General features: G+C 44.4%; 1 protein-coding gene across 1 annotated transcript in view; it reads left to right on the top strand.

The window, feature by feature from the left end:
* The window catches only part of CNTNAP2 (contactin associated protein 2), a 1,010,375-nt gene that overhangs the window by 961,467 nt on the left and 33,767 nt on the right, over window positions 1-15,141 (top strand). Inside the window, exon 21 of the mRNA XM_081881791.1 lies at window positions 1,965-2,058. Coding sequence (XP_081737917.1) covers window positions 1,965-2,058 — 94 coding nt within the window. The remainder of the gene's footprint in view (window positions 1-1,964; window positions 2,059-15,141) is intronic.

A 15,141-nucleotide genomic window follows, 5' to 3' on the forward strand; every position in this document is an offset into this window, starting at 1 on the left:
AATCTCAACAACTTTGAAGTTGTCATTCTTCTGATTTCCTCCTGCTTCTTATTCAGCCTGAAAATATTCACACCTATTGCTATTTCCCCCAATAATATTGCTCAGCTGCAGGAATTCTGACAAGACTGACGCACAAGATGCCCAGTGCTCATCAGTTTCCCTCTTTTGTTTTGGTATCGGACACCACGGGTTTCACTCTGGCACAGCTGCCGGTTTTTCACCCTTGAACTGGGAGATTTCATGTGACCAGGCTGATGTCCGCATTTGCTCCCTAAGCCTCATGTTTTCTAAAGAAAGAAAAGGAAGCACAACCTTTTTCTTTTGGTTATGACCTCAGATGGTTAGCCATTTTAAACCAGCCTCAGAGACATTAATATTCTAGTTCCTCTTAGGAAATCTGGGCTCAGTTCTGCTCTGCTCCTTTCTCCCTTGCTCTCTTTGCCTGCTTGCTTATTCCCTTTCCACTTCCCTGTTTGTATCCATCTGGCTTTTCTGTTTAGACGGGGACACCAGTCTTTTCTCCTCACCTGGCAGGTGTCTAGCCCAGGGTTGTCCTGAACATTGCAATGCTGAGCAGAAAAGATGGTGTAGATTTCTATGTCAGCTTTGAAAGGGAGGGTGAAAATGCAGCTCCTTTTCTGTCAGCATCACTCAGGAAAATTAGTTAAGGAATTGCGGAAGCCCTCCTAACACACATCAACACAGGGGGGCGTTGAAATTTACTCTCTTTCTCTGAACGCCCAAATGTAGCTTTCTCCCAAAAGAAGGAGATTGTTGCCACACCAAGATCCACATGGCATTAGGTTCCAGAGGTCCCAGGCGTGCTCAGAGTTTGTGTCCTTTTGGAAATGAGGCCCAGCAGAGACTCTGGTGGGGTCTTTGTAATATATGCCTTATTTACACCTGAAACTGTGATGGAGGGGTTCACAGCATTAACCCCCCACAGGGTATTTTTTCTTCCATAGCCGCAGCCTTGGATTCAAACAGAAATTAAACGTTGCTCTCAAACATTGCTCTGGCTCTCTCCAACTTGCTTCTTTACTTCTAAGTCACCTCACTGCCCCATCGCTGCTCTCAGCTGGCTTTTCTGTGGAGGGAGGGGGCACCACCCATTTGACGAATGTCACTGAGCCCTTTAATCCTCCATCACCTCACCTGGAAGCTAACAACAACAACAACAACAATTTTATTATTTATGCCCCTCCCATCTTTTAACCATTGCTGGATCCCAGGGGTTAGAGGGGTCCAACATTCCTGCCCCCAAACTCATAGCACTAGGTTTGAGTTACAACACTGTGCCAGACCTTGGCTATTAATAGATGTATTCCATCTGCTCTATTATTTTCAATTGTTGTACTGTTAATTAATTAAGAAATTAATGATGAAAGCAATCATAATTCAGAATTCAGCAGATTTCATGTATTCAAGTATGTCAGATTCTGACATGAGCAAATGATCTCAAAATGTGTTTGGAGTTCTGGTTTTGTTTGTAGACAAAAGTTAGAATTGGGTGTGTAATTTGAATTGAAACTCAAAATCTAAAATCTGGTTTTTCAACAATAACAGAGTTTGGTGCTTTGCTATTTGATTTTATTACATGAAATATGAATTGTCTCACTTTACAATGTGTTCAACCCTGAACAGAAATCTGATAGATAAACATAAAAGGATAAATGTCCTTCATTTCTAAAGCAGACAGTTCAGCAAACCAAAAGACGTGAGCCTGTGAACGGGAGTGGATGGGAGACTGATAGCAGCACCATGTTTTGGCTATTTCTCTTCCCCACTGAGGCTTGACCCTGGCTCTCACGGCAGCTGCTGCTGCTGGAATTTCCTGCTTATCAGGGTGAAGCCAGCAGCCCCAAGCAGAAGTGTCGGCTTAGTGAGGGTAACCTCCTCCAGGAAGACCTGGCTGGGTGGCAGCCTTCTCAAAGCCTGGCTTCTTTGCTTTTGTCTTTCTCCAGCTGGACCTCTACCCTGCCGTCACCTACGCCCTGCCAGCAGCATCAAGCCTCCAGTTCCACTCACTGAAGTCACTTTTCCTAGGAAAAGTAATAGGTAAGGATCCGTTTTTAAGAGCTTTTGTTTCTTGGTTTGCTTATGGCTGTAGGTTTTAATCAGAGGGTTAAGCCTATAAAGTTATAAGGCCCAGATTATGATTAAATGGTATTTTTAAAAAATCGTGGCTGCTTTGTTCTATCAATTTATTGCAGACCCTTCATTAACTTGAAGCGACTGCTCTGTTGGGATTATAGTGTTATGCAGTCAAACAACTAAAAGGCAGGTGAGTGAAACATCCAGGTGCCCAGGGCTGGAGGCTGGCATTGGAGCATCTGAGTCTTAGGGATTCTGCTGTTCATGTGCTTATTTATTAATTACTATAATTTAATAAATTTGTATACGGCCCTTCATCCAAAGATCACAGGGCAGTTCGCAGCACAAAGTTAATGGGCGGAGATCAGGAGTGGCACAGTCAAAGAGTTGCAAGCAACTAGCTGTAACAGCAGACTTGTATCCACAGTAAATATCAGGGTTTGGACACTGGCAGGGAAGAGCCCTTTGCAGTTCTGTATCTAACTAGACATAGCACCATCCAGCCTCTGAATTAGATTAGGAAATGTATTGTGGTTGGGTCACCGGTGCAATGAAGTCATCATTCCGTGCCAAGACCTGGAGGCTGAGAGTCTGCAATTGCCATGAATGGAACTCCCTCGCTTCACAATATAGTCCTGGGCCTTGTAAGATACACTTTACGGGTGCCTGTGTGCATTTGCTAGAGGTGCTTTGAAGTGTTGACTTGCAAGCACTGCTGACCAGCTGATGGCCAGTGATGGCTCTGTGGCCAACAATCAGCTGGCCTTAGTTGCACCACCACAGCCAAGCAACTTGGATGCAAAGTGCTGGAGGAAGCGCTTGGAATCCAAACCCCTTTCTGTTTAGGGGGGTCTCCTTTTCTGCAGAGACTCCCAAGACTGATTGGGGGCTACAGCAAGTCTCTTTAAAGGTGTGCCTCAAAGCATATCTTCAAAGTGTCTTGCTCACTGCCAGGCAGCTTGCTTGCTGGCTTGCTTTTGTTTGTTTGTTTTACATAACCCCCTCCACCACAAGATCTCAGGGCAGTTCACAAGCTTCATCATGCTGCCAGGTGGATGACAGGTGGGTTTGCCTGTGCAGAGTGGGAGAGATAAGATCCAGTTCCCCCCACCCTGTTCTACACCTTGTGGGAGCTGTGCAAGAACCAAGGATGCACTCCCAGGCCCCACTGTGTCAGGCCCTACTGTGCGGGAACCCAGCAGTAATATAGAGTGGTGTAGCATGGCGGGGACTGGGGGGGGGTGGGTCCTATGCCCCTGGTAAGAGAGAGAGAGAGAGAGAGAGAGAGAGAGAGAGAGAGAGAGAGAGAGAGAGAAGGGCATTTCCACAAGTCCAATCCGTCATCCCTTATAGCACCCACAAGACTGGCTTTCCTTTCTTTGGGCTTGAAGGGCATCTCTGGTTGCTTAGCAGTGCTCAGTGTTCATGCCTGTGGGAGTCTGGGGGAAATGCCATTCTAGCATGCAGCTGGCAAGGAACACTCCGCACCCTTTCTTGCCACCTCCTGTCTCCTGTCTCCTTTCTCCCTCGGCCGTGACAAGAGTATTCCTCATAGTTCATAGACTTTTGCTACATTCATCCAGTATTCTAAGTAGGTTTGTATGACTCACTCTACCCAGCCACACACACAAACACAAAGCAACTCAGTTTATTTATGACTTAGCTTTATATTGTGCATGAAAGATTATGTGGCTGCAAAGATACTGAGCTGTCTCCATAAGCTGCCATTTTGAAAGACACTTCCAGAGGTTTAATGAAACCTTTGGAGAAACTGGAGAGGGAGACAGCAATCCTTGCCATAGGCCTTCCCTGCCACCAGCAAATTTAATATATTTACAGAGATCCCAGGGCTTTCTAAAGCCTGAACTCACAGGAACTCAGTTCTGGCCCCTCTCAGGTGGGCGCTATTGCCATTCCAAGGGAAGAAGGGAGGCGTCCATGGTGAGTTGCAGCACCTCTTTTTCTAGAAAAATAGCACTGAGAAAACCCAAGTGGATGAGTTGTTGGAAGTTGTTGACTGTATCTCTTGTTTTTTTCCACATCATCTTTTTTTTTTTTTTTTGAGCAGCTGAAAGGGGCTCTTGGAGGTATTTTCAGCTGTGGTGCTTGGGGAGGAAGGTTCAGTGATAGGCAAATAGCGGGGGGCCACTAGGGGGCGCATTGGAAGATGGCCAACAATACCATCTCTCCGACCCACACGGGGTAATTAAGAGGCTGTTATGGGAGTAGGCAGCCTCCCTTGTTGCCCCAAGGAAATGGGGAACACTGCCCTTGCCTGCTGTGCCCATAAATCACCCCCTAATTCGAAAGAAGGGGGTGAGGGCCCTAGGCAGAATGCCCCCATGTGGACCTCGGCTCTCCTGGACGCTGTCACTAGCTGCAGCAATTTGGAATAATTAATTACAAAAGAAGCAAATGCACATATTTCAAGTGAAGAAGGGGAGTGAAGTCTGCTAAGTGACCTCTGCGAAAGAAGATGACGGGTTGGAGAAACAGGAATATTTTACGATGAAGATACACCAAAGGCTGGGTATGTTGACAACGGGACTGAATGGGGGGGGAAAACCTTTTTTACTTTCCTTCTATGTGATTTACAAGAACCCCTCCTCATTAGAATCATAGAATCATAGAGTTGGAAGAGACCACAAGGGCCATCAAGTCCAACCCCCTGCCAAGCAGGAAACACCATCAGAGCACTCCTGACATATGGTTGTCAAGCCTCTGCTTAAAGACCTCCAAAGAAGGAGACTCCACCACACTCCTTGGCAGCAAATTCCACTGTCGAACAGCTCTTACTGTCAGGAAGTTCTTCCTAATGTTTAGGTGGAATCTTTTTTCTTGTAGTTTGGAACCATTGCTTCGTGTCCGCTTCTCTGGAGCAGCAGAAAACAACCTTTCTCCCTCCTCTATGTGACATCCTTTTATATATTTGAACATGGCTATCATATCACCCCTTAACCTCCTCTTCTCCAGGCTAAACATGCCCAGCTCCCTTAGCCGTTCTTCATAAGGCATCATTTCCAGGCCTTTGACCATTTTGGTTGCCCTCCTCTGGACCCGTTCCAGTTTGTCAGTGTCCTTCTTGAACTGTGGTGCCCAGAACTGGACACAGTACTCCAGGTGAGGTCTGACCAGAGCAGAATACAGTGGCACTATTACTTCCCTTGATCTAGATGCTATACTCCTATTGATGCAGCCCAGAATTGCATTGGCTTTTTTAGCTGCCGCGTCACACTGTTGGCTCATGTCAAATTTCTGGTCAACCAAGACTCCTAGATCCTTTTCACATGTACTGCTCTCAAGCCAGGTGTCACCCATCTTGTATTTGTGCCTCTCATTTTTTTGCCCAAGTGCAATACTTTACATTTCTCCCTATTAAAATTCATCTTGTTTGTTTTGGCCCAGTTCTCTAATCTGTCAAGGTCGTTTTGAAGTGTGATCCTGTCCTCTGGGGTGTTAGCCACCCCTCCCAGTTTGGTGTCATCTGCAAATTTGATCAGGATGCCCTTGAGTCCATCATCCAAGTCGTTGATAAAGATGTTGAATAAGACCAGGCCCAAGACAGAACCCTGTGGCACCCCACTAGTCACTCTTCTCCAGGATGAAGAGGAACCATTGATGAGCACCCTTTGGGTTCGGTTAGTCAGCCAGTTACAAATCCACTGAGTGGTAGCATAGTCAAGACCGCATTTTACCAGCTTCTTTACAAGAATATCATGGGGCACCTTGTCAAATGCCTTGCTGAAATCAAGGTAGGCTACATCCACTGCGTTCCCTTCATCTACCAGGCTTGTAATTCTGTCAAAAAACGAGATCAGGTTAGTCTGACATGACTTATTTTTCAGAAATCCATGCTGACTATTGGTGATCACAGCATTCCTTTCTAGGTGCTCACAGACTGTTTGCTTAATGATCTGCTCCAGAATCTTCCCTGGTATTGATGTCAGACTGACTGGGCGGTAATTATTTGGGTCCTCTCTTTTTCCCTTTTTGAAAATAGGGACAACATTTGCTCTCCTCCAGTCTGCCGGGACTTCGCCTGTTCTTCAGGAATTCTCAAAGATGACTGCCAGTGGTTCTGAGATCACATCTGCCAGTTCTTTTAATACTCTTGGATGCAGTTCATCTGGCCCTAGAGACTTGAATACATCTAAACTAGCCAAGTATTCTTGTACTATCTCCTTAGTTATTCTGGGCTGTGTTTCCTCTGCTGAATCATTTGCTCCAAATTCTTCAGGTCGGGCATTGTTTTCTTTATCAGAGAAGACTGAGGCAAAGAAGGCATTGAGGAGTTCAGCCCTTTCTGTGTCCCCTGTTTGCATTTCACCATCTTCTCCTCTGAGTGACCCCACTGTCTCTTTGTTCTTCCTTTTGCTACGAACATACCCATAAAAGCCTTTTTTGTTGCTTTTAACCTCTCTAGCAAGCCTGAGTTCATTCTGTGCTTTAGCTTTTCTGACTTTGTGTCTACACGTGCTGGCTATTTGTTTGAATTCCTCTTTGGTGGTTTCCCCCCTTTTCCATTTTTTGTACACATCCTTTTTTAATCTTAACTCAGTTAAAAGTTCTTTAAATAGCCACCCTGGCTTCTTTAGGCACCTTCCATGTTTCCGTCTCATTGGTATTGCCTGAAGTTGTGCTTTTACTATCTCCCTCTTAACAAACTCCCAGCCATCATGAACTCCCTTTCCTTTTAATATTACTGTCCATGGGATCTCACCCAGCACTTCCCTAAGTTTTATGAAGTCGGCTTTCTTAAAGTCAAGAAATTGAGTCCTAGTATGCTTGGCTGCTCCTTTCCGCTGTATAGTAAACTTCAGAAGAGCATGATCACTCGTGCCTAATGATCCTTCCACTTCTACCCCACTAACCAGGTCATCAACATTGGTTAGGACCAGATCTAAAATGGCTGTTCCTCTTGTTGCTTCTCCCACTTTCTGGACAACGAAGTTGTCTGCAAGGCCAGTGAGGAATCTGTTTGACCTTATGCTCTTGGCTGAGTTTGACATCCAACAAATATCTGGCTAATTGAAGTCCCCCATTACTACTATCTCCCTTCCTTTTGCATGCTTGGCCATCTGTTCCAGGAAGGCATCATCTATGTCCTCCGTTTGGCTTGGGGATCTATAGTAAACTCCCACAATGAGGTCCCTCTTATTCATCTCTCCCTTAATTTTGACCCAAATGCTCTCACTTTGGCTTTGAGGTTCTAAATCTTGGATCTCTTCACAGGTATACACATCCCTGACATATAACACCTCTCCTCCTCCTTCTTGTCTGGTCTGTTTCTCTGAAATAGATTGTAACCCTCCATTATTACATTCCAGTTGTGGGACTTATCCCACCAGGTTTCAGTGATGCCTATTATGTCATATTTAGTTTGCTGTACCAAGAGCTCAAGCTTGTCTTGTTTATTACAATCGTCGGTTGAACTGACCCAAGCAGGATGATTAAGGTCTGTGTGGATGTAAACTTTAACCAAAAGTATGCTTTATGGAGATCGAGAAGCAATAAGAGCTTTTGGAATGGCGCAGCAATTAATTCAGAGTCGCCATCTTGCCAAAGGATTTATAGCCGGGAGGAAGAACGGACTTGTTTTCAGACTGCATTCCTGGTGAATCTCCTCAGAGGTTTTGAGAAAGGAGGTAGATTGGTGAAGATTAATGACGCTAAGACTGTTTTGATGTATGGAAGTGATGTTATATGGAAAACGTCTGGATATGGCTACTGGATAAAAAAAATAATATCCACGCAGGATTACAAAATGTTCTAACCAGCTTGTGGAGACTATCAGAGGTCACAAAGAGAAAGGAAAAATATATGAAAATAACAACAAGAGATGTGGAAAAACAATAAGAAAGGACTGGATAGTACTGTGAACATCATAAGGTTAGATTTGTGGACATTAAAACAGCAGTAAGAAGCAAGAAGTTGATTGGATCCCCTTCGGAACTTGAGATATGGGTACCACCAACAAAAATTTAAAATTCGTCTGTGTAATTTGGAATTTATGTAATTTGGTTTGATTTGATGTGATTGGTCGGTTAATAAAAAATTATTCTTTTAAAAAAAGTGATAGGCAAATAGCTTTGAGAGGATTTTCATTAAGGAAAACTGTATGGACCAATTTATGCCCCAACCCATGCCTGTTGGTTTTTTTTAAAGGAAAAAGAAAGGAAAGAAGCATGGCAAGCATCATAGAATTGTCGAGTTGGAGGGGACCCCGAGGGTCATCCAGTCCAACCCCCTGCAATGCAGGAATCTCAGCTAAAGCATTCATGACAAATGGCTATCCAACCTCTGCTTTTAAACCTCCAAGGAAAGAGAGTCTGCCACCACTCGTGGGAGTCTGTTCCACTGCCAAGCAGCTCTTACTGTCAGATAGTTTTTCCAAATGTTTAGTTGGAATCTCCTTTCTTGCAGCTTGAAGCCACAGGTTCGAGTCCTACCCTCCTCCAGAGCAGGTCAAAGACACCTGCATTTGGCACACATCTGAACCTGACTCCATGTCCTAAGAGTGTTTGAAATACAGATAGATCTCTCTATCGTATCTATCTATCACTCTAAATGTTTTTTAAACCCACATTGAAATGGATAGCCCACCCAGCCTATCCCCCAAAAGCAGCAGTCTCCATTTTGTCCATTGTGAAATGTTATAACTAAGACTGGTAGCATTTCTCTTGCCCACTTCCTGGGCGAAATTTTGTTTTTTTAAAGATGCAGAGATACCTGAATGCATTCACAGAACATGGAAAGGGCAGTGGGGGCTTTGAATGAGTGAATGGGGGAGACAACAAAAACCACAAAAGACTTGTGGCTGTATTCCTTCAAGTCTCACTCACTGAGGGAGGCGAAAAGTGGAGGAATGAATATCAGTCACTGACAACACTAAAGCTGTGTGAACGCTGACCTGTCAAATACATACACAGAAAATTTGGATCTAAACAATCTGCTTGCAATATAGCCCCCCAACAGTAAATGTCTGCTTCTAAAACCTCCTATTGTTTGGGGAACTAGAAAGCATAAAACAATCTATATGGAGAGACATAGAGGAAGTAATTCAGATATACTTCCCCCAGATCAGTATGTTGACCTTTCCCCCCGTTCCACAGTCCCAGGATTATATTAGCAAGCTGTTCCATCAAGTTCCACGAAACTAGAAGGATTGTTTGAGGATTTTGTGATCAAGAGATCAAGCTACCACATTCCTTAATACATCTGTGTGATTGACACTTATTCCTTCGGATGTGCAAATTTAATTTCTCTCACTCACTCTTTCCTACACACACACACACACACACACACACACCCACACACACACACCCCTTTTAAATCATTTCATTGGAAATGGACTGTTATAAACAATGTCCTAGTTTGCATGCAATTCTAAGCCAAACCACAGCTTGGCACAAATGAGCACATGTGCTTGTTCCAGGAAAGACAATCCTCTGATCCTGCTGCTTCTACACTGCTGTGAGCTAAGCTATGGTTTGTCATAGCATTACGCTCATGGCTTACCCTGCCCCTGACATCTCATGAGCAGGAAGCCATAAACCATGGCTGCATGCGAGATAGCAGCAGAATTATTGGCCCCCAGCAAAGGTTGTGATTGGTCACAGAATGCATCAGTGCTGTGGATACAGCAGCCTCCCTCCTCTGTGGGACGTTTTCTTAACTAAATAAGTATATGTGGGGCAGTACAGTATAGTGGTGAGAATATCAGCCTATGTGATGGGAGACCAGGCTTCAAATCCCCACTCGGCCATGAAGCCCCCCCCCCCGACCTTGGACCGGTCACCATCCTTTGAACTAACCTACCACAGAGGGTTATTGTGAAAATAAAAGTTGAAAGGCAGGTTCTGTGTTTCTTGGAGGAAAGGTAGAATATTAATGTAATAACCAACTACAACTGATCACTTTGTAATAATATACAGGCTGGCATCCTAGGCACACCTACTTTGGAGTAAGTCCCTCTGAGCCCCAGGAGACATGCATAGGAATAGGATCCACACTTACAGGGAAGCTCTTTTCACTCCTGCTGTGTTAAGATTTAGGCAGAGGTTTGTCCAGCACAGTGTGGATTTCTCTGCGTATTTCTTGTATTGTTGTATTACCATGGTATTGTTTGTGTGCCCATCGCCACTGGAAAGAATTGGTCCTAGCTATTTTAAATTTGTATATTGATTATGTTGTAAGCCAGATCTGATTTTCTGCTTCTAAATTCTGATGAATTCTGGTGATGCTGCCATTTTTTGCCAAGGGAAATACAGGGCTGGCATTTTGTTGAGAGGCATAGAAAGCTGTGCAGGATATCTTCTGTATTCCCAGTGTCTGTTGGAATATTAGAATTCCTCCTCTCTGCACTAAACACAGACAGTTTTGTTGGCCAAACTATTGTTTTGTTGTCATTTCTGCAGAGTTGCTTGTGGGAGCACCATTTAACATGTTAAAGAGGTCTCATTTTCCTTTCCAGTGGCAGAGAAAAGAGGACTGTTTGAAGTGGCAGAGGAGGCATTGTTGCAGGATACTTTAACAAAGCCCTTCCTTGAGAAGGAAGCTGAGCCATGCAGTGAAAAACAGGCAGGTGGACATGACACAATCAGACCCTTCAACTGCAGCTCATAATTTGTGATGCCTTTCTACCTGTGCTGCTTTGCCAAAGTGCAACAAATGTCCTTTCTTTCGCCTGGGTCTGCAATTGTCCTGGGAATGTTTGTCTTTCTCCTTTTTGTCCATTAAGAAGCTCTCAGAATCACTGCCTTCCCCAGCTGTCTTTATGTGGTTTAGCCCGATCCCTTGCTTTTTCTTCTTCATTAGTTTGTAAACACTTTTTCTGTTGCAAAGAGCCACGGAAACATGGGGCTGTGGTAAGAAGGCACAAATGAAAGAGGGGGCTAAAAAAAACCTTGCTGTACTTGAGGCAAGGGGGGCCCTGCATGTTTTGTTTGTGGGGAGGGCACAGGGAGGAAGAGAGTGTCTAAGGATTCTGCCCCCAAAACAGGGTAGCTAAAGAAAGTGGAACCCAAGTAGGCAGAAAACTCTACGTAGTGGAGACTAAAGACTAGAAGGAGCATATTGATTTGAACTCCTCAGCCAGTTCTTTGAAGATAGACTTTTAGTATTTTTCAAACCATTATCTAAATCACGTCACTACTGACATGGTTCAGCTAAGAGCCTTCCCTCCCCATTCAGTTCCTGCTCACTGTCAAAGAGTTCTTACTTCTTTTGAAAAAGCCTTTGTAGGCATCACCGTTATTTTGCTTCTGCTGAACAGATTATGGTGGGAGGATGCAAGACAAAAGAGTCTGTGGCTGATAAGGGCCTGAGACAAAAATGGCATGGGCTGTGCAAAACTGCCGCTTCCTTGCATGCCTCCAGTATACTGCCTTTCCACTTGAACCAAAACACACCCAAGGAATTCAGAGAGAGAAATCACAAACTAAACAACTCTGTGTGTAGGTTTACGATTCATGAAACAGAGACTGAAATCCAAATATCTCATTGTCGGAGTTCTGTTGAGACTGCAGCAGCGCAAGTCTACACATAGTTTCCCTCATGGACTTTTTCAGAAATATTTGGATTGCTTGGCTTTGAGATACTGAGTTGCTCAAGTCATTATTATCTTGGCATTGTATACATTATTTAAGATTAAATGAATTAGAAGTTGTTGAAACGCTGTACGTTGTTGTAAATGAGTTTTTGTAAACCTACACACTGAGTTGTTTAGTTTGTGATTTTCCACGTGAACTCTCATGTATGGTGCCAGTCACGATCAGTCCTGCTTTTCAACGTTTCCATCATGCATTACAAATAGAAGCTCAAGGTTTTCTTTAGCTCCATTCTGCTTCCCCACTGAAAGGCCTCCTCTTGTACAGGGTGAGTGTATCTGTATCCACGGGGCCTTTTTTAAAGGACTCACCCTGTAATTCCCTGAAAATAAATTCAAGGGCACTGAGCACAGCAGCAGAACCATCAATATGGAATGAAGAGATTTTACCTTCCCACAATTTACATGCATATTCGGTGCAAACGAATTAAAGGGTAAAGATCAAAACTTGATAAAGTGTTCATTTACATAGAGTATGCAGCAAGAATATCCTGATTTTTAAAGGAACAATGCACTTATGCAGGTGAGCAGTTTAACTTAACTGTATCTCCGTGTGCATTTGTAGCTGGATTCAGGACTGAAACAGCCTTGGTCACCCTGATGGAGGACCTTCATTGGGAGAGTGGCGCTGGAGTGTGACCCTGATGCTCCTACTCGGTCTCTCATCATCTTTGGATACCAACAATCCCCTGGACCATCTGTGGGAGATGGGGATCAGGGGCACTGTTCTGCAGGACCTCCAATAGTATCTCCCTGCAACTAGATTGGGAAAACAGAAAATTAAGTTATAAGCAAGAAAAAGTTGAAATTTAAAGTTATTTTATGTATTATTTTAAGGTATAAATCATTGATAAAAGGTACTTTAAATTTAGAAGTAAAATATTTTGAAAGATATAAACAAGATACGAAATAAGGTAATAATTTGCTGATATGTTTATTGTAAAGAACGCAGGGTGAGGGAGATGTGGGGAAGTCCAGTTAGTAACGTAAAAATGCATTTTGAAAGTTGGATTATTTTTCTTTTTTCTCTTTTTTGGTTTGTTCTTTTTTCCTTTTCTGTAAATTGAAAATGTAATAAAAATTTTATAAAAAACAAACAAACAATAGTATCTCCCTGGACGATTCCAGAGGATATCATTTGGCAAATGTTTCTCAGCCCCATAGTGCAGGGCACTAGATTGTCTCCAGTGCTACTGAACATCTATATGAAGCCACTGAGAGTGATCATTAGGATATCTGCAGTGAGGTGCCATCAATATGCTGATCTCTGTAACATTTTATTCAAAGTGGTTGTACAGGTCCTGGACCAGTCTGATAAACCAAGTGAATCATGGAAAGACAAAAGCTCCAGGTGTGAGCAGATTCTGGACTGGAAGACCAGTCAGTTCTCTGCAGGGAGTTGCACTGAAGGAGCAGAGGTGTAGTCAGGGAGTACTCCTGGATCTAGCTCTGTCGCTGGAGGGGGGCACAGGGGTTCTCAGTCGCTCGGAGTGCCATTTACCCACTTCGGCTGGTAAGGCAAACTTCGTGGATCAGGGTAGCTTGACCACAGTTGTCTCTGTAGGAGCAACGCACTGTATGCAGAGCTACCCTTGGGCTTGGTGGAGAGGCTACAGCTAATGCAGAATGGAGTAGCTAGGCTGCTTGTAGGGGAAACTGCTGCCAGGATACTACCGTCTGTGGGATCTGAACTTGCCAACAATTGATTACTGCACCAGGTTCAAGCTTTCTTGTATGGTGGAGCCACAGAATATGCACATTAACTTACACGGATTCAACTATATGCACTCAGTAAAAAAAAAAGGGTGGGTGACCAGCAAAAAAACCCAACAACCCCAAGACAGATGATCCCACTTACTATTTCACTCAGCCAGAGACCTAGGAGTGAGTGTGAATCCCTCACTGGGTGCAATTTGTGTTCCTTCACACAACATGTCCCCTAAGTGCAAGCCACTTACCTGTGCGTCCTCTGATGCTCGGTCAAAGAGACAGCGATTCCCATCAGGGAGAGGGATCTCTGGAGCTTTCAAGGACCCGCTGTGATCAACCATCTGCACATTTTGAGGATAAAGTCTCGTACTTCAGAGTGACCTTGATTCTGCTGTTTTTGCAGTGCCAAAATCTGGGATGTGTCATGGGATCATTGTCAATTGACGCAGCCAGATGTGGACAAGGTACTTGTGGCTATTGGCCCAACTGCATGTGCTCTTGAGCCACATCACTTGGTTCACGAAATCTAGCAGAGGGGGGTGTTGGTTGGGTCCACAGCACTGTTAATGATTCATTGCACGAGGGACTGGCCCCTCTCACCTTGAAAGAGACAGTGGGACAGCCACTCCTAAAGAAACTGGCCCTGGACCCTTCGGTTAGGTCAGTCAGTCAGATTTATTTGTTAGAAACCGTTGGTCATCACAACAATACAAACAGTATAGAAGTATACTTTAGCACAGGTGGTCCCAGCCCACAAGACCCCATGTTGTACAATGAAATTCTCCCTGATCCTTTGAGCTGCTAAGGTGAATGCATAAGCCTTATCTGTACAGTGGTACCTCGGGTTAAGAACTTAATTCCTTCTGGAGGTCTGTTCTTAACCTGAAACTGTTCTTAACCTGAAGCACCACTTTAGCTAATGGGGCCTCCTGCTTCCATCGTGCGATTTCTGTTCTCATCCTGAAGCAAATTTCTTAACCCGAGGTAATATTTCTGGGTTAGCGGAGTCTGTAACCTGAAGCGTATGTAACCTGAGGTACCGCTGTATTGTATTTATTGCCATCCATCAACAAACAGATTTTCTCCCCATTATTCAAAAAGGAAGCTCTCTGGAGAAACTACTTTGATAAATCTGTCTATAGGGGAGGGAGTATGAGAGTTGAACTAACTACCAAGTAGTTGTAAATACCAGAGAGGGTTGTGGTGGGACCAATGCAGGCATTCTGGAATGACACAGATTCTCTAGACCCATGGGACTAAACCAGCCTTGGCAACCTTTCACCAAAAGTAGTAGGAGGTTACAGGGCTTTGGAACCTCCTTATGTGACCATGTCCAGGGAGTACCTAGAGGGAGGCTGCCACAAGGCCCCATTTTATCCCCAGTACTATTTAATATCTATATGAAGCTGCTGAGAGCAAGAGCTTTGGGTGAGGTGCCATCTTGAGCCTTGATTTTCCACAGCAGCTGAATCAGGGGAGGCCTGGACCGGTGCCTGGATGCAGGGATAGGCTGGATGAGGGGAAACAAGCCGAGCCTGGATCCCAGCCAGACAAAGGTGCTGTGGGTGCCTGGTTCCCACCATGTTGAAGAAATGGCTCATTGTTGCCCTGGATGGGGCCGCTTTCCTGCCGAAGGAGCAGATTCACAGTCTGCGGTGCTTCTGGATCCAGCATTGTCCCTGGAGGCCGAAGGAGGCCCAAGGATGGCTTCAAGCATCTTTTGCCACTTT

This window comes from Podarcis erhardii (assembly GCF_964252035.2).
Source record: "Podarcis erhardii genome assembly, chromosome: 12".
Taxonomy (NCBI): Eukaryota; Metazoa; Chordata; class Lepidosauria; order Squamata; family Lacertidae; genus Podarcis; species Podarcis erhardii.